At 38.4% G+C, this 26,915-nt stretch overlaps 1 protein-coding gene and 1 pseudogene across 1 annotated transcript in view; one reads left to right on the forward strand and one right to left on the reverse strand.

The window, feature by feature from the left end:
* Positions 1-26,915, reverse strand: part of CLASP1 (cytoplasmic linker associated protein 1) — a 336,648-nt gene that overhangs the window by 142,162 nt on the left and 167,571 nt on the right. Inside the window, 3 exon segments of the mRNA XM_043996430.1 lie at positions 847-939; positions 7,533-7,606; positions 12,092-12,247. Of these exon segments, the coding sequence (XP_043852365.1) occupies positions 847-939; positions 7,533-7,606; positions 12,092-12,247 (323 nt within the window).
* Positions 25,917-26,714, forward strand: LOC122749870 (annotated as a pseudogene).

Here is a 26,915-nt window from a genome sequence, read left to right on the forward strand (position 1 = left end):
CTAAAGGATCAAATATAAACTCTGTCTGGCATACAAAGCTTTTCCTAACAGGGACCCTTCCTACTTTTCCAGCCTGCATATATTTTCTTCCGCTCCATAAACTCTAAGATTCAACTGTATTGGTCCAGTTAGAGTTCACTGACATGACATTCCATTGTCCATCCTTGTGCCTTTATCCTGGCTGCTGCCCATGCCTAGAATGCTGTCCCCCTCATCCCCAACTCCACGTTTTTATCCTGAATTCCTACCGGACATTGCTTAGATACCACTTTCTGGAGAAAGCTGCCCCCTTCCACAGCCAATTTGCTAATGCCTTCCTCTTTCGCATCTCCATCACATATATGCATATATCTTGTATATACCAACATATTTGCATGCTATCTTATCCATTAGATTATGGACTCCTTGAGAGCAAAGGGTGTTTTTGTTTTTGAAACATTTCAGTGGATGTCCAGCACAGTGTCTGGCACAAACTTAAGTGATTATTAAAAACCTGTTAGCTTACTGCCTGAAAAAGAAGGGAAATTGGGGAATATACGCTAAACAGGTTGATTTGCATTTGTACAGACAAAATATAATACTAAAAGAAGATATGAAAAAGAACTAGTAATCTCTAAAAACTCAAAGGACATTGTATGGTAGTATGAATATTTACATGTGCATAGGTGAACATAAAAGAAGATACATTAATACATACATACAACAAAAACATCATTCCTAATTTAACATAGTAATTTACAGTGAAATAGTTAATCAACCTTCATTACGTAGTTTATTTTTAATAATGGCAAAGTTTAATAAAATGAGCATAATTAAAAAGCAATTATGTCAAAGTTAATAGCTTACAGCTGTTACTCTCTGTTCCCAGTCATGTTTGTCATCAGATAAGATTTCTCTAATTTTATTTATAGATTCTTCAAGATCTCGACTGGAATAAATCTGTAAATTAAAAAAAAATGTGATCAATCTATAAGATAATCAACATAACTAGTCAAAATTTATTTTTCAATTGTAGCAAATCAAGAATATGCAAAGGGCAAAAATGAAATAGAAAATTATAATTTTTTTAAAAATCCAAATGTGGAGCACAATTTGAGACCAATTTGATGTAGAGTGATGTGATACGTGTCTTTAAACTGCATGTATATACTTGCTAAAGTCAAGTCAAGTCAAAACAGGTACAAGATCCAGACATAAAGGGTGATACCACAGGCAAATTAGAAAATAAAGGAATAGTTTACTTGTCAGAACTTTGGAGATGGGAAGAATTTATGACCAAAGATGAGATAGAGAACATTGTGAAACTGCAGAGTGGATCACTTTGACCACATTAAATTAAAAAGTTTTTTGCACAAACAAAACCAATGCAAATGAGATTGGAAGGAAAGCAGAAAACCGGAAAACAATTTTTACAATCAGTATTTCTGATAAAGGCCTCATATCTAAAATATATAAAAAACTGAATGAAATACAAGTCATTTCCCAACTGAGAAATGATCAAAGGATACGAACAGGAAGTTTTTGTTTATTCTTTATTGTGTTTTCTTTCCTTATATTCTGATTAAGGAGGAAATATGTTTAACATGATTGGAATGTATAGCTTATATCAAATTTCTTGCTGTTCTCAGGAGGGGAGAGGGAAGGGAGGATGGGAGAAAAATTTGAAACTCAAAAAATATCTTTACATGTAATTGAGAAAAATTAAATTTTTTTTAAATTAAAATTAGTTGAGTGGAAGCTAATGATTCTATGAGACATCAAGAACGGATCAAACAACATGAAAAGAATGAAAAAAATTAGAAACAAATGTAAAATAAAACACCTCACTGGAAAAACAACTGGAAAAATAGATCCAGGAGAAAAACTATCCTGGGGGCAGCTAGAGCACCAGCCTTGGAGTCAGGAGTACCTGAGTTCAAATCTGGGCTCAGACCCTTGATACTAGCTGTGTGACCTTGGGCAAGTCACATAACCCCAAATACCTCACCAAAAAAAACCCCACTATCCTGATATTCTAGAATGAGAAGTTAAAAAGTAATTGAAATAATCCACAGATCACCTCCTGAAAAGAGATTACAAATTGATAAGTCCAAGAAATATTGTAGCCAGATGCCAGAACTATCAGGCCAAGGAGAAAATACTGTAAGCAACCAGAAAGGAACAATTCAAATATCAAGGAACCACAGTCAGGAAGACACAGGACATAGGAGCTTCTACATTAAAAGCTGGGAGGGCTTGGATTACAACCAAGAATCAACTACCCAGGAAAACTGAGCATAATCTTTCAGGGGGGAAAACTGACATTCAATGAAATAAGAGACTTTCAAATTTTCCCAATGAAAAGATCAGAGATGAACAGAAAATATGATCTTCAAATACAAGACTCAAGAGAAGCATAAGAAGTTAAATAGGAAAGAAAAAAAAGATGTTATTCCATAAGAAAAAATGTTGGGATTAGAAAAATGGACCTTTATATTTCAGGGAGAAGTCAAGAGTCAGAAAAAGTCCTGTAGTTTCTCAAAAGCAATACAACCCACTCTCCTCTTGCTATTAAAATTTGAGCCCAGATTATTGATCACTTGCTTAGAAGAGAAGTTCAACACCACCTGGATGGCCACTTATTGATGAATTCTGAGTCCATGACAATTTGTGAAACAAAGAGGCAAATAAGGAATACAGATAACAGAGAGAAGTTTAGAGGATGAGAACTTATTTGTGAAGAGGTGATAAATAGCTGGACAGAAGAGGCATATCTTCATCCACCTGATACGGAAAGTAATTCACAGTCAATACCACACAACTGGTTAGTGGAAGATACAGAATTTAAACTCAGCTAGATTCAATAAACATTAAATTCTTAATGCTGGGGAAGAAACCAAGTTTACATAAGACAGAGTACTTGATCTCAGGTAGTCGATAATCTACTAGACAGGTAAAATACATACATGAATAATAAACAAGATAAAGGATAATAAGTGAGGTACAAAGTGTTACCTGAAGCCTGGAGAGAGAGAAAAAGCTCATTAATAATAATAATAGCATATTATTATTATTATTATTATTATTATTATTATAGAAGTGGTAGGGCTGGGGATAACAACACTTGAAGGTTTTATGGAACAAATGGAATTTAAATGAGGATTTCAAGCACAGATAGGAACTTAACAGGGAAAGAAGAAAACAGAGAGAGTTCTAGTTTTGGGGAGTAGCAGAAGCAATGGCATGGACTTGGGAGAGTCCCGAGCACGTACAACCAAGTGGAAATAGTCTCGTTGGCTGAAGGACAGACTCCAAGGAGAGAAGCAGTATGTGTGAAATAACCTCAGAAATCTAGAATGGTGCCAAATTGTGGTGAGCTGGCATCTTTGATGCCAAGTTAAGCAGTATGAATTTAGTAAGCAACAGGAAATGTGGAAGGATTTTGAGGGAGTGGTATTACCATATTTATGAATGAGAAAAAATAGTCAGTCAGCCATATGAAAGATAACTGAATGGAGTAGAGAGATATGGTTAGAAAACCTGTTAGGAGCTAAATTTGTCAAGAATTTCAGTCTATGTTGAGAGCATGGAATAGTTTATCTGTCAGATTTATGGACAGGGGAAGAATTTAGGACCAAAGAAGATACAGAGCCAAGACAAAATGCAAAACAGATAGTTTTGATTACATAAAATTGGCTTTGAGCCAAACAAAACCAACGTAACCAAAATTATAAGGAGAGCAGAACACTGGGAAAGAATTCTTGAAACAAGTATCCCTGATAAAATCCTCATCTCTCAAATGGAGAACTGAGTCAAATTTATAAAAACAGAAGTCAACTGATAAATGGTCAAAAGACATGAACAAACAGTTTTTGAACAAAGAAATTAAAATAATCTATAGTCATATGAAAAAATGCTCTAAATCATTATTGATCAGAGAAATGCAAATTAAAACAACTAAGATGAGGTATCACCTCATCTATCAGAGTGGCAAATATAACAAAAAATGAAAATACTGGATGTTGGAGGGGATGTGGGAAAACTGAGATACTAATCCATTGTTGGTGAAGTTGCGAACAGACAACCAATTTGGAACTATGCCCAGAGGGCTATAAAACCGTGCATACTCTTTGATCCAGCAATACCACTGCTAGGTTTATAATCCAAAGATATCCCCAAAAAGAGAAAACGACCTACTTGTACACAAATATTTATAGAAGTTCTTTTTGTGGTGGCTAAGAATTGAAAATCAAAGGAATGCCCATCAATTAGGAATGGCTAAACAAGTTGTAGTATATGATGGTGATGGAATATTATTGTGCTATAAGAAATAAGGAGGATGATTTCAGAAAGGCATGGAAAGATTTATATGAACCGATGTACAGTGAAGTGAGCAGAACCTGGAGAATGTTGTGCACAGAGACAGCAATACTGTTTGATGAAGAACTGTGAATGACAACTACTCTCAACAATACAATATCCAAGACAATCCCAAGGGACTAATGGTGAAGCAAAGAACTGATGATGATTGAACACAGACTGAAGCATACTCTTTTTCACCTTTTTTTTCTTTTCTTCAAGTTTTCTTATTCAAAATGACTAATATGGTAATGTTTTACATAATTTCACATGTATAACTTTTATCTGATTGTTTGCCAACTCAGGGAGGGAGGAGAGATAGAATTTGGAACTCAAAACTTTAAATCAAATTGTTTATTAGAGAGAAAGAGAGCGAGAGAGTGAGGGCTAGAAGATAGAGAGAGTGAGAGAACGAGCGAGAGCAAGAGCAAGAGCGAGAGAGAGAGAGAGAGAGAGAGAGAGCGAGAGCGAGAGAGAGAGAGAGCGAGAGAGAGAGAGAGAGAGAGAGAGAGAGAGAGAGAGAGAGAGAGTGTGTGCGCATGAAAATATGAATGAAAATTTCAGTGCATGGCAGATTAGAGGCAGCAACCCACCTGAACTCTCAATACTCCCCTCCAAACAACTTTAAGATAATGCCTCAATTAAAATTTGGGGGCAGCAGAGCTAAGAAAAGGCCAGGGTGAAACACTTTTCTGCCTAAGAAAACTTAGGATGTTGGCAGGAGAAGTCTCTGACATTGGGATGGAGGCCTGTCTAGAGCTGGCCTTCCTTTAGAGACAGTAATATAGTTGGACAACTGGCCAGGAAGACATTATAGAGGAACCTTTGCTGGCACTGACTGGTAATTCTTCTGCCCTTTTGAAGTTCTAGGTCCTAGGTTCCAGGGTGGAGGGGAACACTGGTGGTTGTCTGCAAGGGAGCTAAAGTCCTGGTCTCAGTTCCAAGGCAAAGAAGTACACTAGTGCTTAGGACTGCAAGAGACCAGGTACCTTTCCTAGGAAAAGATCAGAGTGCAACAACCCACAACCTGTTGTCTGATCATACCACCTTGGAAGTACCAAAAACTTGAACATCCTCTCTCCCCTTCCCTGAACCAGCTCTGAAAACAGTACAATGAAAAAGCCTGAAGCTTGGGACAGTGCCTCCCCATTCCCACGTAGGCAGAGTTCAACTTTAACATAAAGGTCAAAGTCAAAAAATAGGCTGGCAAAATGAAACAAAAAGAACTTGACCATAAAAAGCCACTTTGGTGGCAGGAAAGACCAGGAAATAAAGTCCAAAAAAGACAACAATGTGAAAACAGCTAAAGAGTTAAAGAAATAAATAAAACTGGTGGAAGAAAAATTGGGAAAAGAAATTAGTGATGTGAGAATATAATGAAAAGAGAACTGACAATTTGGTAAAGTAGGCACATGCAAAAATACTGAAGAAAATAATACCTTAAAAAACAATATTGGGGCAGCTAGGTGGTGCAGTGGATAGAGCACCGGCCCTGGAGTCAGGAGTATCTGAGTTCAAATCTGGCCTCAGACACTTAACACTTATTAGCTGTGTGACCCTGGGCAAGTCACTTAATCCCAATTGCCTCATAAAAAAAAAAAAAAAAAACCAAAACAATATTATCTTAATGGTAAAAGAGGCACAAAAATTCATAGACCAATAGAATCCCTTAAAAATAAGAATAGGTTGGGGTAGTTAGGTAGCGCAGTGAATAGAGCACTGGCTCTGGAGTCAGGAGGACCTGAGTTCAAATCCAGTCTCAGACACTTAACACTTACTAGCTGTGTCACCCTGGGCAAGTCACTTAACCCCAATTGCCTCATCAAAAAAAAAAGGGGGGGGGGGAAGTGTCACATGGAAAAGGAGGTACAACAATTTACTAAAGAAAAGAATTTCTTAAAAAGCAGAACTGGCCAAAGAGAAATTGGAATTGGTCAAGTGAAAGCTAATGACTCCGAGACATCAAGAAACAATGTCAAAAGAATAAAAGAATTTCAGTCTCCTGAACTTTATTCCCAAATTCTTTCCACTAGACTTCACTGTAATTCATGAGATACAAAATAGATTGAGCTTAAGTTGTGTCTTTGTTTTTCAGAATACTTGAAGTTAATTTGCAACATCCCTCAAAATAAAGGTGTATATGTTTGCACACATACAAAGAGACAAATTCCCAGAGTTTAAGAATCTTCTTTCCTCATATCCTATTGAAAAATTAGGCTTTAATTTTAAGTTTCACCCTATATACAGTTTCTCTTCTTGTGCTATGTATTTCAAGAAATCCTTGCTTCTGGTATGGAAGTGTAAAGAATTAATTGTTATTTGAGATTTTTATGCCTCAGCGTGCACTGGCCTGGGGCTCTGCAAACTGCATGGTGCTCCACCCACTGGTTGTAGCAGTTATCAGGGCTCTGGCACCCCAAGTCATCACCACTTGCAGAAGCCTACATGGGCCTGGCAAAATTATAATGATTGACAGTCATATGACTGTCAGAGCAGCCATCCCATTGGCTGGGGCTGTAGGGGGTGTTTCTAGGTTTGGGGGAGGAGAATTGGGCATTCTAGGTAGAAGCTGGGACAGGCGTTCTGCTTCGTATTTTCAGCTGATTCCTGGGCGGTGGTATTTTTTCAGGTATTGTAATTTCCCTTTCCCCATTTTATTTCCTTTCCCTTGATCCTACTGATCCTGTTTGTGTTGTTGTTGTTGTTGTTTTTTTTAAGTTCATTCTTGTTAAAATAAATTTTGTTCTGTTTTGAGGGAGGCTGCCAGTCTCCTTCCTTGCCCCAATATTGCCGAGAGCCACTTAGCTAGCACTCCCCAGTTAAAAATCGGTCCCCACAGTTTTTGGTGAGTCAACCAGGAGTTGATTAACATAGTGAATTTCTTTTCCCCACAGAAGCACCCCCCTTTGCACACCTTACTGCTCCTAGAAGGCCTCACATTAACTTTTCCATCTTGTTCTAATTTTGCATTGCAAGATCTTCATTTATTTTGGGGGACTACCTAAGTTTTTTCATCTTCTTGCAATATTCTTGAGATATATCACTTGATTCTATAAAGGGTATAGATTATGGTTTGTTTGAAAAGAGGGTTCTAAACTAAATTTTTAAAGATCGTCAAAGAAGAAAAAAGAAATAAAGAATTCTAAGAACAAATGCACTTTTATCATGTATCACAGTCAAGCACCACTACTCACCTGTACTACTGGTACATCATCAAATGCTTTAATAAAGTCTTCCTCATCAACAGCACCAGCTCCTTCTTTTGCAGCTATTATAACAACCAAAAAAACCCAAAAAAACTAGTGTTTATAAAACAGTTAGGACTTAAACAACCAAAACCACATTAAGAGAGATGTGACTGTAATACAAGTTAAGATTTTTAAAAATATATACATAATAAGTCAAAGACATAATACATGATATTTTCCTTTCACATCAAGGCACAATCCAATATAATAAGGTTGTTGTAATATAATTGGACAACAATGTGCTTCTGTCTAAAAAAGAATATTTGTTAAAGCTGTTATGGTTTGGCCTTCAACAGTCTCAATTCACCTATAATAATGTTAATATTCAAATACTATGACAAGCACTGAGACTAAATACAAAGGATGATCATATCAGCATATAAATTAGACTATGTCACTGATCTACTGTCTCAGGTCAAAAAAATGTACCATTCCCTAAGAATCACATCAGTCTTCCTTCAAGTTTTAAATTATGACAGAGATGTTTAATTCCTAATGATCTTAAAAATTTCTTTCCCAAGGATTCTTGAGTACTGCTTTAAATGTTCACTTACAAAGAAGAGCCCCAGATAAGCATACTCTATGTAATGCAGCCAAGTCTGTATTAATCCTTCTGGGGCTTTTCTTTGTTGTTTTTTTTTCACGTCAGATGCCTTCTCTGGAGACAAATTATTTCTTTTTGAAATTTCAGTGCTTCCTTATACTTTACAATCAAGAGAAATGCTTGCAAATTTTGGTTCACCCTTAAGCCTACTTTTTGCAAATGGTTATCAAAGGGCAAGGAATCTCAGTAATAGTCTAATCCAAAATTCTTATTTTATAGCTTTCAAGACTAAGATTTTAAAAGTTAAGTCATTGGGGGCAGCTAGGTGGCGCAGTGGATAGAGCACCCACCCTGGATTCAGGAGGACCTGAGTTCAAGTCCCGCTTCAGACACTTAACACTTACTAGCTGTGTGACAAGTCACTTAACCCCAATTGCCTCACCAAAAAAAAAAAAAAAGTTAAGTGATTTGCAACATTCACACAGCTAGGTACTGTAAGAGGCAAAATTCAAATCTAAGTTTCTCGACCACCAGTGTTCTTTTCAGTGTACCCCACTTCCAATCTTATATATCTACAATGTTAGTTCAAGTTCAACTAACAAGTTGTATAAAAAGGCAAATAAACACTGCTGCCTCAGCTGAGTCCCAGAAAAAGAAAGACAATGGAAAGAACAATGAAAGTTGTAGTATGAAAAGTATAAGAGTGGAGGGAGAATTGTGGAAAAGATAGAAAAGAATCCAGATGATCTATTAATGTATTATCAAGGGAGTCTTGTTTCCAAAGCTACTACTATGTCACAAAAACACCAGCGGCTCAGTAGCATTTCACATTTCCTAGTATGACTAGAGCAATGAAAAAGTCATAGTCTATACTATTATTCAATATCACAGTTTGTGTTGTTTATTAGCCTTTAAAGTTAACAATGTCCTAAAATTGGTGTCCTCTTATATGCTAATATATTCGGAGGTGGTACCTTAGTTTTTTTCAGCAGTGGGCATCAATGCTTCCCTTGTCAGCAGGTGTTAACTGGCTACTGAGACTCAATTAGGGTTAAAGGAAGGTGGGCAGGAAAACAATGCTAAGCTGATTTCTGCTAAAGTAATTGGCTAAATTGTGGTACCAGAGAAAAGATAATCAATCATATCTCTCACCTCTGAGGAGACAGGCAGGGGATTGTGGAAGCTAAATGTTGTAACATAATATTACTCAGGGATATTATATGGGTTGTTTCTCTTTTCTCATTCTCTTATAAAGGAGGGTGATTAATATCTAGAAATTGCTGTTTCCACATACAAAATACATCAATAAAAATTAATGAATAAATTAAAAATTCACTAGGAAGAAAGTTAAAATCTGCTGCCCAGCTTCAGAAAATCAGGAGGATGGTGATCAACTTTTACAATAAATGAGGTCCAAATCTAAAACATTTTGCTGAATTCAGGTTGAATCTACAAATATCAATAAAATTAAACCATAGAAAACATTGTAGTAGTGGCTCTAAAGTGAAGCCTATAAACAGGCATAAAGTACCCCAGGTCATTCTGAAAAAGGTATTAAGAACTGGGTAAGTCACAAAAACATCTCTGTGCCTCAGTTTCTTCATCTGTAAAATGAAGTGGTTGGACTCAAGAGTCTCCAATCAGTCAGAGGGTCAGTAAAAGACTTAAAAGAGACATAGTAGAGGAGGAAAAAACAAAGACATGGTTTTTACATATTTATTTTATTCCATCTCAAAGAGTCTAGCACAGGTTTTTACAAATAGTAAGCACTGTATTTACTTGCTTTTAAAAAATAATTCAACTTTTTACAATTATTAGTCTTTTCAATTAAATTTTTCCTCCTTCCCAGTCTACTAGGGGAAAAAAAGAAAGAAAAAACCAACTACACTATAACAAATATGAATAAATAAATAAATGAAAATTGCCTGTGCTGCGTCCAAAACATATTTCTTGTCGAGCATATTTAGCCCATCAGCCTGTTAGATGAATAGCATTCTTCCTCATCAATCCCTGGCAATTATGGCTGATAATTGTACTGGATCAAATTTCTTAAATCTTTCAAAAACTTTTTTTAAAAAGAATGTTGATATTTTAAGTATATGGGGGTAGACCAGATTGGGAATGTGACCTAAGACTCTCACAGAGAACGCAAACTACCCTGAATAAATGTAAACAGCAAAAGAACCTCCACTATACCACAGGAATACTAGCACATGACCCTGAGCCATTCCTGTCACTATCCCTTCTTTTTTGTTGTTTCTATAGAATACCTAAGATGGCCTAGGGTTATTGCAGGGATCCACAATGTTACTTTGTCCTGCGGCTGCCCAGGGTGACTGGCCTCTTGTGAATATATTCCCCTAATTAACCCTAATAAAACATTAATAAACTGATATGAGCCCTTCTTTCTTCAGTATCTCAGTATGCTCTCTGAGGGTATGCCACCCTACAATTGGCATAATTAGGGCCAAACAGATCTACCCCTGCCCCTGACCTTTGGTATAGTGAGCAGGGTAGTCTGCCCCCTTAAAATAAGTTGGTCTCCTGGTTCTGCTCACCTTACTCAACTCTGAAATGATCTCTCATCATTTCTTACAGCACAAAAGTATTCTAATTCAAATGACACAATTTGTTCACCCATTACCAAATCATTTTATTTACTTTCAAATTTTAATAGATCTCATAACTTCATCAATGCACCTTTGCACATTACAACCCTCCATGTTTCAGCTGAGTACTGGCAGGTTAATGGTAACGTTCTTAAGAGGGATGTTGTGGAAAGATAACTGGATGTGGTATTAAAGGATATGGGTTCAAATTCCAACTATGAATTACTATTACATTTATCTAATACTTCTCTTTCCTACTACTTGCATAGCTTTTTGCATAGAAGGGAATCATGAGAGTATTGAGTATATTTCAGACTTCATAAAAACTTCCTGAGAAAACGAAGAATGTAACCCCAGACCTTCTTTAAAGGTAGCCTAAGGGGGCAGCTAGGTGGCGAAGTGGATAGAGTACCAGCCCTGGATTCAGGAGGACCTAAGTTCAAATCCAGTCTCAGACACTTGACACTTAACTAGCTGTGTGACCTTGGGCAAGTCACTTCACCCCAATTGCCTCACCCCCCATTTCTGGCTTTATGAGCTTTCTGGCCTCCAAACCCCTCATGTTCAAGAACAGGCTTATTGATAGCAGCAGTTTAAAAACTTTGAACAGGAAGGGACACAGGAAAGCTAAGTGTAAGAATAGATGGCTGAAATACATACATAATGTTAGATTCTCTTGGAAGCAGGGCCTATTTTTCCAGAAGGGGCAAAGAGGGGTAACTAAAAAAGTTTAAAAGTGAGTATCCCAAAACTGGGAAGGAAAGCCTTACCTTATTTCTGGCAACCAAACTACATTTTAAAAATGAGTAATATGTGTGGGTATAGGGGTGCAGGGACAGCTAGGTAGCACAGTGGATAGAACTCCAGTCAGGAAAATTCTTCTCCCTGAGTTCAAATCTGGCCTCAGAAACTTACTAGCTGTGTGACCCTGGGCAAGTCATTTAACTGCTGCAGTTTTCTCATCTGTAAAATGAACTGGAGAAGGAAATGGCAAAATACTCCAGTATCTTAGCCAAGAAAACCCCAAATGAGGATATGAAGAGTTGGACATGACTGAAACTGAACAACAAGAAATATTTGAGGGACCCTTTGGCAGCAAATAGATGGCTACATTTTACTCTATGGCTATATTTAAGAACAATACATAAAATCTGGTCATAAATATCGGAAGAGTTTATAGTCCAAAGCATTTTAAACTGAAAATGTCCTCTCCCCAAACTTAATTCACTAAACAAAGCTGCAATTTACTTAAGATGGCCAATACAACTTCTGATGGATGGAAGGACGAAGTATCAATGATTAACAATAGTTTTCACTACTTCACCCCAAACATAGAATATTTATACTCATACCAGATGACTTAGAACCCAGGGCAACAGGTCCAATGCGGCGAGTGGTTCCCATTGCAATGTTTCTTCGTGAGCTTTGGGGGGCCTTTGAAGATGTAGAAGAGCTGGCTGAAGGAGGCCTATTCCCATCCACAGAGTCTTCATCATCAAAATTCTTATCTGAAGAGAACAGGGAAAAGAAAAAATATTAAAACTAAATATTTTCCAAAGGAAACTTGAAGTAACAAGCTTCTGTGGATAGCTGCCTCCTTGCTGATATGACAGCCAGTGTCCACAGCAATCATGAGTTTGAGTGAGAAAAGCTATGTTTACAGCCCAGCTCTGCCACTTACTGGGTCGTTTGGCCCTACACAAGTCATTTAACCATTTCCTACCTGTCAAAGGGAGGAAATAGTATTTCTACTTCTTATCTCATGGGCTCATAGAGGGAAAAAAGCCATAAAGTACTATACAAATGAGTGTTTCTAATTAGTTGATTAGTTTCTAATTGGTTGTTTTTTTTAAAGAGGCTACCTTTGTTGTATTAGCAAAATTATTTTAAAACCAATTTTATAGCTGAAAATATAAAGGTGGTGACTGATAGCGCACTACAGTAAATAGACTGAGTTTAGTAGATGCGTGACCCCGGGAATATAATTTAATTAACATCTGTCTACCTCAACTGTGAAATGAGTTATATAATAGCACCTTTTTCTCAAGGCATGAGGATCAGGGGCAGCTAGGTGGTGCAGAGGATAGAGCACTGGCCCTGGATTCAGAAGGACCTGAGTGTTCAAATCCAGTCTCAGACACTTAGCACTTACTAGCTGTGTGACCCAAGTCACTTAACCCCAACTGCCTCACCAAAAAAAATTTTAAATAAAAAAAAATTTTTTTTAAGTCATGAGGATCAAATGAGATACTTGTAAAGTCCTTAGTATAATATAAAGCACACAGGAGGCACTAAAAGCTTGCTTGCTTCCCTTCTGTCCTTTTCTTAAAGGGGGGGAGGGAGAGAGACACACACACAAACTAGGTGGAAAACATTTTTAAAATCACAATTATTACTCTTTACTATTTGTTGTTGACCCTAATACTCTTCTATGAAGAATAAAATTTTACCCCAGCTTTAAATAAATAGCAAACACAGTCAACAACTGGCTTCCAGTTTAACATGAAATGTATCATTTTTTTGCAATTAATATTTAAAACTTCATATTGGGGGGAGACCTAAGAACTTTGTCTAGACAGAAACCAAAAGTTAATTAAAATTCATATTCAACTTATTTTAAATTGTTTGACCCAATTTTGGAATCATCAATGGAAGAAAATTTAATCTCCTTATAATCAAATCACATGTCCTTGTGCAAATGAGCTTCCTCATCATTCAGGCTCAACTATATGTCATTTCACAGATGCTTGTGCCTTGCCTTCACTCCAGAAAATTCTTCCTCCTTAACCCAGGTAAGGAGAATTATATTAGCACACAATCTTTCCCAGTGGATTCCAACAGTTTATTCAAAATTTTCACTGTACAATCACTTTAAATTTGTAAGAACTAATGTTTAAGAGGAAAAGAAAATTCAAGAGAGGAAAGTCAAGCTGCTGGACCTTATATTATTGACAACAATATAATACCTCACCTCAGTTCATCTCCAGGAAAGGTACAAAATTAGAAAGGGAGGGAAGGGGTAAACTGTGTTGCTTCAGAGAGGAAAATTTCTTCCCTCTAAGCATAATCTAATCATGCCAACTAAAGCTGATCAAAACACTTTAAAACACAGATTTTTCCATGCCTTAGATATTAATTTAATTTTCTCTTTTTATATTCCCATGTTATAGGTGAAAATTGGTGAAACAAATATTTAAATTACCATTAGTCAGGCAAATATAAAGTACTGAAAACTAGGTAATGCATTTGTACAATAAGGGAGTCACATAATGTTTGCCATCAAAAAGATTATATTCTAGAAAGTTAATGACTTGTCCAAATTTACCAAATCTCTCATGCAAACTAAGAAATAACATAAAAATTAATAAAATAACTTGGATGGGGGAAAATTTTAGAATTTTGACCCATGTAAGCAACCAGTAACGATTTCAGAAAATTTCAACTGAAGCATGCCTCCCACCTTTCTGCAGAGACAGTGGATTGGATGTCTATAGACATGTAGATAATGCATGCATTATCAAGACATGGCCACGGTATTGATTTGTTTTGCTTGACTACACTTATTCCTTATAGAAGAGAGTCAGTGCCTAGAGTAACTAGGAAGTGACAGGGATGCCAAAAAGATCGTTTTTAAACTCTTAAAAAAAATAAATAACGGGGCAGCTAGATGGTGCAGTGGATAGAGCACCGGCCCTGGAGTCAGAAGTACTTGAGTTCAAATCCGGCCTCAGACACTTAACACGTACTAGCTGTGTGACCCTGGGCAAGTCACTTAACCCCAATTGCCTCACTAAAAACAAAAAAACAAACAACCATGGAGAGTGCAGGAAGATCATCTTTTAGTAACAAATCATACCGGTAAATTTCCAGGGCTCTTCTGACCTCAAAAAGCCTCCAAGTATCATGCCTAAAAGCATCTGATTCAAAAAGTCCTCTATGCCCAATTTGATATATCACATATATTTTAAGCTTATTAGTATCTGGATGGGGTAGGGGTGTGGGGGGAGAACTGGGTGTGGGGGAGGTGAGTGAGTTAGGAAGAACATTCCGACAGCTGAGTGGAGGATAGACTGGAATGGGGAAAGATAGGCTGTGTCAACAGGAGAAAGTCAGGCCAGTCAATCAACATTTATTAAGCACCTACTAGGTGTCAAGCACTGTGCTAAGGTCTCAGTGAGAGCCAGAAGATGGAAGGAATGGAGAAAGAAAAGATATATAAGATGAAAACAAGTTTGTTGTCTTTGGAACAAGTATTTCAGATGGCAAAGTGGAATGAATGGGTGGGTATCTTTTGAGTAGAACAAACACTGCAGAGGCTGGGTAGTCTGAATGATAACCAACCATTCAGAATCACTGAGATAGGGAGGATGTGACCAGTAAGGCATAGGTTAAACAATGAAGAATGTGTTCTGGTAGGTTTTCATTATCCATATAGGTTTGGCCTCAGGGTGGAGTTTTCTCAGGGCCTTAAATCCTTTGGGGGGAATGGACAAATGCTAGGAGCTGCTGGAATTAAATTACTCTCTTTCTGCCATGCTGAAGACTGGATAGGAGGCTAGATGGAATGACTTTTATCCTCTCTCCAGGAAGGAAGGAGTCTAATAATGGAATGGTCTCACTTCTTCCTACATATCCAGTCTTACTCCCCCCCCTCTACACATACTCCATAATCTAGTGATCATGGTCATACTGCTGGTCCTTGAACAAGGGACTCCATCCATCTACCAAATATAAACTTTTCCCTGTCTTTCCCCATGCCTGGAATTCTCTCTCTCCTTATCTCTTCCTCCCAACTTCCCGTATTCCTTCAGGTCTCAGCTAATATTTCACCTTCTGGGAGAGACCTTTCCCAATCCTCCTTATTCTTAGTGGCTTTCCCTCTGAGAGTGCCTCCAGTTTATCCTGTAGACATTTCCTTTGTGCATAGTTGTTTCCATGGTGACTCATCCCTTATATCAAACTTTCAAGACTTTCCTTGTATCCCCAGCACTCAGCACCTTAGTATCTGGCATGGAGAATTAGACTTTGCCCGAGGGCAAATGGTATCCTGGGATCAAGTTTCAAGAAAAAGTAATGGCAGCTGTTAGAACTGGCTCCTGCAGAGAATAAGACCTACTTCTTTTGCCTCAATTGTGGGGACTGAAGACATATGAAGAAGGCCAAAAAGTAATCACGCCAGACAGGACAAAAACTCGGCCCACATTTGTTATGTGCCAAAATCAGATTCTTCAGCTGATGTGCAGCAGCAGAACACCTTTTTTTTTTTTTTAAAGGAGCATAACTGTTTCCTTCACAGGAGCCATATCACTTTCTGAAAGATGACAACCCTGATGTGTTTCAGAATCACACTATCCTCCTGTTACTTATTTACACACTATTCTCCCTGTTCATTCTTTTCCAAGAGAATTCTGCCAAAGGTATATAAAAATCTGTCCCCAAAGGATGCCATAACAAAGTACTGACAGCAGAAAGAAAGTACTTTAGAGATGCCTTTCTACATACGTATCCCTGTTATTCCTGTTTTCTTCTTCCTTAATACCTCCTCTTCAACCCACCCAAGCAAAATATATTAGGGAATATGCATCCGAAAGAGTCCACGCAGGTCTGAGGAAATTCTGGAAACCCCTTGGTCCTTCCTTTCATGTGGAGAATGGAAAAGAACATGCACTCAAAAAATCTGGAAAAGGGGGGTGCTGGGAGAAGAGTATGTCAGGAACAAGGGGTTTCGAACTTATGGAAGAGGATGAAAAGAGGAGGTAACAACTGATAGACACTTGCCAAGTGTACATAAACCAAGACAGGAGCCTTGTTGGTCTCAGTTATCTGGAAGATGGTATTCTGAGTAATGCTACTGGACCAAGAGCCAAGAGAGAATGCAAACAGGGTGTAGAAATGCCAGCAAGAGAAAAGAAATCAGAGGGAAGCAGAAAAGGGAAAGATGCCTGCACTGTCCAATGAGGTTCTCAACACCACTCATCATACTACTAGGATTTCACCTATTAATATTGTGGATCTGAGGGAGACTGTAACTGTGAATCTCTGGGGAGTTGGGGTGGGGCAAGGGTGAGGGTGGGAACAGTGGAATGTGGACTACAATTATTCCCTTGCTAACCAAGATTTAAATTCATAGAACAGGAGAGAAACGTTCAATTAAAACTGCTCTATGCTCCATGTCTTTCTAGTCTGGAGTATTTTAGGAGAATGGAATACCCTTAAGCAGATATCAAGAAATCAGTCAAATTCTACTATTTTCACAGTGACTTGGTGATTGGGGCATAAGCTAAGGAGTATTATTACTAGGCCTTCAAAATTGAACCAGGTCATTGGGAGTCCCCAGTTCACAGTAAGGAGGCCAAAGTTAGACACATAAAGCCAAACTGCTGGGGGAAAAGCAGTCACACATTCTATATAGGAAGTGCTTAATAAGTAAACTCTAACTCATCTTACATATGTTAAGCACATAAATGTATCAGACTTTGTGTGGTATTGAAAGAAGCATGCTTGCCCCCTGGAACTGACTAGTGCAAATCTTTCTAAAAAGCCATGTTGTGTCTTGTGATCACACCCTTAAAAAAACCTTGGGATTTCAAAGGCTATTTCCAGGTGAGGCTTGTTTTGAACAGGATTTACCTAACCTAACATGAAGCTACCTCTACTAATTACAGTTAACGAAATGTCTCCAAGCTGTTTTTTGTCACGCACCCACTTGTGGCCAGAGTCAAATACATAGAGCATTTGTGATCATGGAAGCCAAGGTGTTCTAAACTTCCTGTACACTGCTACCTGGCTCTGAGACCAAGAGTCTCAGATATCTGCCACTGCCAGTTTGCAAAAGTACAGCTATAGTTTTTTTTTCTTTTTGTTATGGGCCTAGCACCCCAGAAGTTTTCTGGGGTACATCAAAGAACCTTCTCCTTAAGAAACTAAACCAAAGGACAGACACACCTAAGATAAGTGGAACAGGATCAGGACTGAGCTAGCTCCAAGACCATCACCATTCTCCCCCACCCCTAGGGAGATAAGATTAGGTGTGGCCACTGCCTTTGTGTCAGGAGGAGATGGCTTGAGAAATCTGAAGCCACCCCTTACCCAACTCCCCCAGCCACCACCAGTGGGGGAGGGTGTTCCCTAAGAGAACTTTCCATAGTCAGATGATCACCCCCATCAGTCCTCTATAAAAGTACCTGCCGGCCAAGATGGCGGAGAGGAAGCAGCAAGCTGCCTGAGCTCTCCTTCTGTTCCCTCAAAACGAACATTAAATCAAGCCTCTGGACGGATTCTGAAACTACAGAACCTGCAAAGAGACAGAGAGACACAGTCCTCCAACCAGAGATAATTTAGAAGACTTCAGGAAAAGGTCGGTCTGACTCGGGCAAAAGGGAGGCCCAGCGCAGGGCAGCAACCCAGCGCCGAGGGGGTGGGGGCAAATCAGCAGGAGCTGCGGGCCACAGCCGAACAACTGAGGCTCCCGGAACCTGGTTCAAAAATCTGGTGGCCAAGAAGGACAGTGGAAAAACTTACCTGCACCGGCCGAGAGGGCCACGAACGGCGGGATGAGACGCAGGGGTCTGGCGCCTGGCTGGCCTAGCACAATCATACAGGAAGTGCAGGGCGGGGCATCTCCACACACCATAAAGGCCTCAGAGTAAAAGCCCGGTCACATAGCACCTATACACCTGCACAAGAAGCCCAAAACAGGGACCCTGGTGCCCCCAGAGCAGACCTCAACTTAAAGAATAAATAAATAAGCTGCAATAATGAGTAAGAAGCAAAAAAGAGCCCTCTCCATTGAGAGCTTCTGTATCAATAGGGAAGAAGCCAACACAAACTCAGATGAGGACAATAGCCTCAAATTGTCTACATCTGAAGCCTCACAAGGGAAGGTGAATTGGTCGCAAGAACAAAAAGCCTTCCTGGAAGAGCTCAAAAAGGATTTTAAAAATCAATTGCAAGAGGTAGAAGAAAAAATGGGGAGAGAAATGAAAGCAAAACAAAAAAACTATGAAAAAAGAATCAGCAGCTTGGAAAAGGAAGCTGAAGAAAACAAAGCCTTAAAAAATTCATTTGGCCAAATGGAAAAAAAGCTGCATAATCTCACTGAAGAAAACAATACCTTAAAAAATTCACTTAGCCAAACGGAAAAAAAGGTACATAATCTCACTGAAGAAAACAATACCTTAAAAAATTCACTTAGCCAAATGGAAAAAAAGGTGCATAATCTCACTGAAGAAAACAATGCCTTAAAAATTAAAGTGGGACAGTTGGAAGAAAAGGAATCCATGAGACACCAAGAATCAGTCAAGCAGAATAAAAAAAATGAAAAAATAGAAGAAAATGTGAAATACCTCATTGGAAAGACAACTGATCTGGAAAACAGATCGAGGAGAGACAATTTGAGAATCATTGGACTGCCTGAAAGCCATGACCAGAAAAAGAATCTAGATACCATATTCCAGGAAATTATTAAGGAGAACTGCCCTGATATCATAGAATCAGAGGATAAAATCATCATTGAAAGAATCCATCGATCACCTCCTGAAAGAGACCCCAAAAGGAAAACTCCAAGGAATATTGTAGCCAAATTCCAGAATTATCAGGTGAAGGAGAAAATACTCCAAGCAGCCAGAAAGAAGCAATTTAAATATCATGGAGCCACAGTCAGGATTGCTCAGGACCTGGCAGCTTCAACATTAAAGGACCGCAAGGCTTGGAATATGATATTCCGGAAGGCAAAGGAGATTGGATTGCAGCCGAGAATCTATTACCCAGCAAAAATGTGCATTTTCTTTCAGGGGAAAAGATGGACATTTAATGACATTGGGGACTTTCAATCTTTCCTGGTGAAAAGACCAGAACTGAATAGAAAATTTGATCTCAACATACAAGACTCAAGAGAAGTTTAAAAAGGTAAACAGAGGGGGAAAAAAAAGTTACCCTATTAGGTTAAACTGTTTATATCCCTACACAGGAAGATAATACTCATAACTCTTAAGAACTGTAAATGTATTTGGGCAGAGAGAAGGACTTTATATAGAGGGTATAAATATAAATTGTCTTTGATGTGATGATACAAAAGAATTAAGGGGATAAAAAGGGAGTCTATGGGGAGGAGAGGAAAGGGGAGGTGGAATGGGATGAATTATATCATATGAAGAGGTGGAAAAAAACCTATTACAATAGAGGGAAAGAAAGGAGGGGGGAACATGGTTTCAACCCTATTCTCATTAGATTTGACTCAAAGAGGGAATAACATATACGTTCATTGGGATAAAGAAACTTAACTCATTCTTTAGGGAAACAAAAGGGGAAGGGAAAGGGGGGGACTGAGAAGGGAGGACAAAAGCAAGGGAGAAAAGGGTAAAGAAAAGAGAGGGGGGTGATAAAAAGGGAGGGCAGATTGGGGGAGGCAGGGGTAAGAAGTAAAACGTCGGTGAGGAGGAATAGGGTGAAAGAAGGGGGGAAAAGTACAAAGGGGGTAAATAGAATGGAGGGGAATAGACAGTCAGTAATAATAACTGTGAATGTGAATGGGATGAACTCTGCTATAAAACGGAAGCGAATTGCAGAGTGGATTAAAAACCAGAACCCTACAATATGCTGTTTACAAAAAACACATTTGAAGCAGAGAGATACACACAGAGTAAAGGTAAAAGGCTGGAGCAGAATATATTATGCCTCAGCTAAAGTAAAAAAGGCAGGGGTAGCAATCCTTATCTCAGACAAAGTGCAGGCAAAAATAAATCTCATTAAAAGAGATAAGGAAGGAAATTACATCTTACTTAAAGGTACTATAGATAATGAAGTAATATCAATATTGAATATGTATGCGCCAAGTGGTATAGCATCCAAGTTCTTAGAGGAGAAGTTAAATGAGTTACAAGAGGAATTAGATAGTAATACTATACTAGTGGGGGATCTGAATCTCCCCCTCTCAGAATTAGATAAATCTAGCCAAAAAATAAATAAGAAAGAAGTGAAAGAGGTGAATAGATTACTAGAAAAGTTAGACATGATAGATGTCTGGAGAAAATTGAATGGGGATAGAAAGGAATATACCTTTTTCTCAGCAGTACATGGCACATTTTCAAAAATTGACCATGTATTAGGGCACAAAAACATCATAGTCAAATGTAGAAAGGCAGAAATAGTAAATGCATCCTTCTCAGATCATGATGCAATAAAAATTACATGTAAGAAAGAGCCAGGGAAAAGTAGAATGAAAATCAATTGGAAACTAAATAATTTCATTCTAAAGAATGAATGGGCCAAACAAGAAATCATAGAAGCAATCAATAACTTTATCCAAGAGAATGACAATAATGAGACAACATACCAAAATCTATGGGATGCAGCCAAAGCAGTGCTTAGGGGAAAATTTATAGCTCTAAATGCTTACATGAATAAGAAAGAGAAAGAGGAGATTAATGAATTGGGCATGCAACTTAAAAAGCTAGAAAAAGAACAAATTAGAAATCCCCAATTAGACACTAAATTAGAGATCCTGAAAATTAAAGGAGAAATCAATAAGATTGAAAGCAAAAAAACTATAGAATTAATCAATAAAACTAAGAGCTGGTTTTATGAAAAAACCAATAAAATAGATAAAATACTGGTTAATTTGATTAAAAAAAAGAAAGAAGAAAACCAAATTACCAGTATCAAAAATGAAAAGGGTGATGTTACCACCAATGAAGTGGAAATTAAAGCAATAATTAGGAAATATTTTGCCCAACTGTATGCCAATAAATTTGACAATCTAAATGAAATGGATGAATATTTACAAAAATACAAACTGCCCAGGTTAACTGAAGAGGAAATAAAATCCTGAAATAAACCCATATTAGAAAAAGAAATTGAACAAGCTATTAATGAACTCCCTAAGAAAAAATCCCCAGGGCCAGATGGGTTTACGGGTGAATTTTACCAAACATTTAAAGAACAATTAATTCCAATATTATACAAATTATTTGGAAAAATAGGTGAAGAAGGAGTTCTACCAAATTCATTTTATGACACAAATATGGTGGTGATACCAAAACCAGGCAAAGCAAAAACAGAGAAAGAAAATTATAGACCAATTTCCCTAATGAATATTGATGCTAAAATCTTAAATAAGATATTAGCAAGGAGATTACAGCAAGTGATCACCAGGATAATACACTATGACCAGGTGGGATTTATACCAGGAATGCAGGGCTGGTTCAACATTAGGAAAACTATTAACATAATCAACCACATCAATAAGAAAACCAACCAAAATCATATGATTATCTCAATAGATGCAGAGAAAGCTTTTGACAAAGTACAACACCCATTCCTAATAAAAACACTAGAGAGTTTAGGAATAGGGGGAGCTTTCCTTAGAATAATAAATAGTATCTACCTAAAGCCATCAGCAAGTATTATATGCAATGGAGATAAATTAGAGGCCTTCCCAATAAGATCAGGGGTGAAACAGGGATGTCCATTATCACCCCTATTATTTAATATTGTCCTAGAAATGTTAGCTTTAGCAATCAGAGAAGAGAAAGGAATTAAAGGAATTAGAATAGGCAAGGAGGAAACAAAACTATCACTCTTTGCAGATGATATGATGGTATACTTAAGGAATCCTCGAGAATCAAGTCAAAAATTACTTGAAACAATTAACAACTTTAGCAAAGTAGCAGGATATAAAATAAATCCACATAAATCATCAGCATTTCTATACATGACCAACAAAGTCCAGCAGCAAGAGATAGAAAGAGAAATTCCATTTAAAGTAACGGTAGGTAATATAAAATACTTGGGAGTCTACTTGCCAAGACAAACCCAGGAACTCTATGAACACAACTACCAAACACTCTTCACACAAATCAAATCAGATCTAAATAATTGGAAAGATATCAATTGCTCATGGATAGGCAGAGCTAATATAGTAAAAATGACAATACTGCCTAAATTAATTTACTTATTCAGTGCCATACCAATCAGGCTACCTAAAAATTATTTTATACAGCTAGAAAAAATAATAACAAAATTCATCTGGAAAAACAAAAAATCAAGAATATCCAGGGAAATAATGAAAAAAAATTCACAGGAAGGTGGGTTAGCGGTACCAAACCTGGAGCTTTACTATAAAGCGGCAGTCATCAAAACTATCTGGTACTGGCTAAAAAATAGAGTGGTATATCAATGGAATAGGCTAGGCTCAGGAAATGCAGTAGTAAATGACCCTAGTAATGTAGTGTCTGATAAACCCAAAGACTCCAGCTTCTGGGATAGGAACTCAGTATTTGACAAAAACTGCTGGGAAAACTGGAAGATAGTATGGCAGAAATTAGGCTTAGACCAACATCTTACACCTTATACTAAAATAAGGTCAAAATGGATACATGATTTAGACATAAGAGGGGATACCATTGGTAAATTAGAAGAGAAAGGAATAGTCTACCTATCAGATCTTTGGAAAGGAGAACAGTTTTTGACCAAACATGAGATAGAGTATATTATAAAATGCAAAGTGGATGATTTTGATTATATTAAATTAAAAAATTTTTGTACAAACAGAAGCAATGCATCCAAAATTAGAAGGGAGGCAGAAAGCTGGGAAACAATTTTTGAGGCCAGTGCTTCTGATAAAGGCCTCATCTCTAAAATATATAGGGAATTAAATCAAATTTATAAGAATCCAAGTCATTCCCCAATTGAGAAATGGTCAAAGGATATGAACAGGCAGTTTTCTGATGAAGAAACCAAAGCTATCTATTCCCATATGAAAAAATGCTCTAAATCTCTAATGATTAGAGAGATGCAAATTAAAACAACTCTGAGGTACCACCTGACACCTATCAGATTGGCTAAAATGACAAAAAAGGAAGATAATAAATGTTGGAGAGGCTGTGGGAAAATTGGAACACTAATGCATTGTTGGTGGAGCTGTGAGCTGATCTAACCATTCTGGAGAGCAATTTGGAATTATGCCCAAAGGGCAATAAAGCTGTGCATACCCTTTGACCCAGCAATCCCACTTTTAGGTCTTTTGCCCAAAGAAATCATGGAAGGGGGAAAGGGACCCACATGTACAAAAATATTTATAGCTGCTCTTTACGTGGTAGCAAGGAATTGGAAGTTGAGGGGGTGCCCATCAACTGGGGAATGGCTGGACAAGTTGTGGTATATGAATACAATGGAATACTATTGTGCTGTAAGAAATGATGAGCAGGAAGAGTTCAGAGAAACCTGGAGGGTCTTGCGTGAGCTGATGATGAGTGAGATGAGCAGAACCAGAAGAACATTGTACACAGTATCATCAACATTGAGTGTTGACCTACTGTGATGGACTATATTCTTCTCACCAATGCAATGGTACAGAAGAGTTCCAGGGAACTCATGATAGAAGAGGATCTCCAAATCCAAGAAAAAAAAAGAAAGAAAGAACTGTGGAGTATAGATGCTGATTGAACCATATTATTTCTTTTGTTTTGGGTGCTGTTGTTTTTTTTTCCTATTTTGAGGTTTTGCATCACTGCTCTGATTCTTTCTCTTGTAACAGGATTAATGCAGAAATAGGATTAATGTTATTATGTGTATATATATGTGTGTGTGTATATATATGTATATGTATAGAGATATATAGATATAACCTATATCAGATTACCTGCTGTCTAGGGGAGGGGGGGAGGGAGGGGAGGGAGGGAGAAAAATCTGAAATTGTAAAGCATGTATAAACAAAAGTTGAGAACTATCTTTACATGTAACGGAAAAAATAAAATATCTCATAAAACCAAAAAAAAAAAAAAAAATAAAGCACCAGTCCTGGGAAAAAAAAAAAAAAGTACCTGCCTGTCTCCTGCTCTAGGAGATTGGTATCTCAGAGCCATGCTCTGTGCCATGCCTTCTCCCCATGAGAAGAAGTCCAAGAATTTCTCTCTAAATAAACTATTCTCTTCTTCTATTGGTTTTGTGTACAAGAGGGTGTAATTCTTTAAAGAGGAATTCCTAAGGACCCCCAAATCAAACCCCTATCCCAAACCCCCTACCCTATTTATCCATAACATTTTTTGGGGGGCTGAGCAATTGTCATTGCTAATGGTTAACAAGAAAAGTGATTATTGATTAAAAATTTTTTTTGACATTGCAATTATATTTACAAAGGGTTTTTAATCCAAGAAACTTTCTAAACTTTACTACTTTTGTTGTGTTTCATTGTCTCATTCTGACTAATGAAAAAACTGAGTCATACGGAGAAGGATAGGACCGCATATTTAAAGCTGGAAAGAATTTCTGTCCAAAGCCCTTACACAACACTTCTAACCAGTAATCTAATCAAAATACTGAGAAATAAGTAGAGATGAGATTAAAATCTCAGGGTGCTATAACCTAACCATATTCTCACAGAACAAAGGCTCAGAAGACATGTTTTCTAATCCTTGTTTGCCAGTAAATGGCCATGTGTGACTTCTGACATCATATGAATTTCAATTTACTCAGCTAGAAAAAAGATGCAGGTAGACTCAATACTCTGTCTTGGAGAATACTCCAGCTTAGACAGCTTCTGAGGTTAAAAGGCTTCAGATACATTAGTGCTGCTTTGAGGCTTAGTTCCTGATAAAATTAGAATAAACCAAAGAATACTAGAAACAGAAAGGAGCAAGTACTGAAAAGTCCCCAATGCGTACCAGGCACTATGTGAAGCACTGATACCCACGAAAACTCTTCAAGGTAGATGCTGTTATTATTCCCATTTTCCTGATGAGGTAACTGAGGGAGACAGCCATGTGTCCCAGGGTCACATAGCTAGTGTCTGAAGTCACATCTGAACTCAGGTCTTCTTGACTTCAAGCTCAAGAGCAAAGAAATCCTGGAAAATTTGGAGAAGTGGCTACTTTGGAAAGTCAAGCCCTAATGGTAACAGCTCTGCAAGAAAAGCCTGAACCCAGAAAGTGAGTGAACTCCCAGAGCTTGGGAGGCACCTCCCTCCATTCGTCTTTCTCCATCAGGACTCTCTGTCTGGACAGCACTGGGGTCTCCACTCCAGGGAACCAAGACAATCTGAAGTCAAAAATCAACTCTCTGTGCCCTTGGCTCGGGGGTGAAGCTGCTGGGAAGGTGTCAGAGCCCTGAGCAGCCCCTTTCTTCTCACAGGTCCTCCCATCCTCCCACCCTCGTGGGCAGCTGGCCAGCCAAGCTATGAGGATGGGCTCGTCCAAGAGTGTCCCAGCCACCCTGTCCCGTCCTGCGCCATGCAACAAGCACCTGGCACACGTAACAGACTCTCATTCTCCCAGCGCAGGCATTCTGCACACCCCCATCCAGACGGAGAGCTCCCCACAATAAGTCCCTCTGCCTCAGAACATCATCAGGAAGTGGAGAACAAGGATCTAGAACAACTACAGGACTCAAATCCCCATTCTCCGACATTTGGCATCATCCAAACACCCATGAAAACCAACATAGTAGACCCTCCAAACCAGCTGGTAAAGCAGCTTAGTGAGGCCTTTGGGGCTGAAGCCTCTAAGATGGAACATTCCACTAAGCTGGCTCTACCATCCCAGCCCAAGCAGGACTTGTCCTGGATACTTCACTGTCCTTTGAACACGAGGCACTACCAGCCTCCCTGAGCCAAACTGGAGCTTCCCACAGGCAAACACCATAAAAGTGACAGAACTGCTTCCAGCACTTCAAACAACCAGCCAGGACCCGGACAAGTTCTTAAGAGGCTCTGAGACTCCTTGTTCCTCAAGTTCTAGACCCCTTAGAAGGAAACCTGCTGCCAAGGTCCTAGGGAGATCTACCCTCACCACTCTGCAGGATGATAATTCCCCTGGTTCCCTGTTGCCTCAGGAGAGTAAATGGTCCACAGTGCTGAGTGAGAATGTGGGAGACTGGAAAGAAGGAGCTATTCTGGGAACTGGACACCCTCTGAAGATCACTGGATGGGCCTTGGATCAGAGGCATAAAGAGAATCAGCATTGTCCTTTGGTGGAGAACTAGAACCTAATTCTCACTATTCCTGGACTTGGCTGCCTCATGTTATCTTTTCCCTTAATAGTCCAGAGATGGAGCCATTCATTCATCTTGCCTCCCCACAAAACTGAAGTAATCACCTATGAAGAGAGCATGTCTTGTTAACTATTATCTCCATGCTCCCCTTATCTCTGTGTTCCAGATAATTCCCTCATCCCCACATGTACA

Source organism: Dromiciops gliroides, chromosome 3, assembly GCF_019393635.1.
Source record: "Dromiciops gliroides isolate mDroGli1 chromosome 3, mDroGli1.pri, whole genome shotgun sequence".
Taxonomy (NCBI): domain Eukaryota; kingdom Metazoa; phylum Chordata; class Mammalia; order Microbiotheria; family Microbiotheriidae; genus Dromiciops; species Dromiciops gliroides.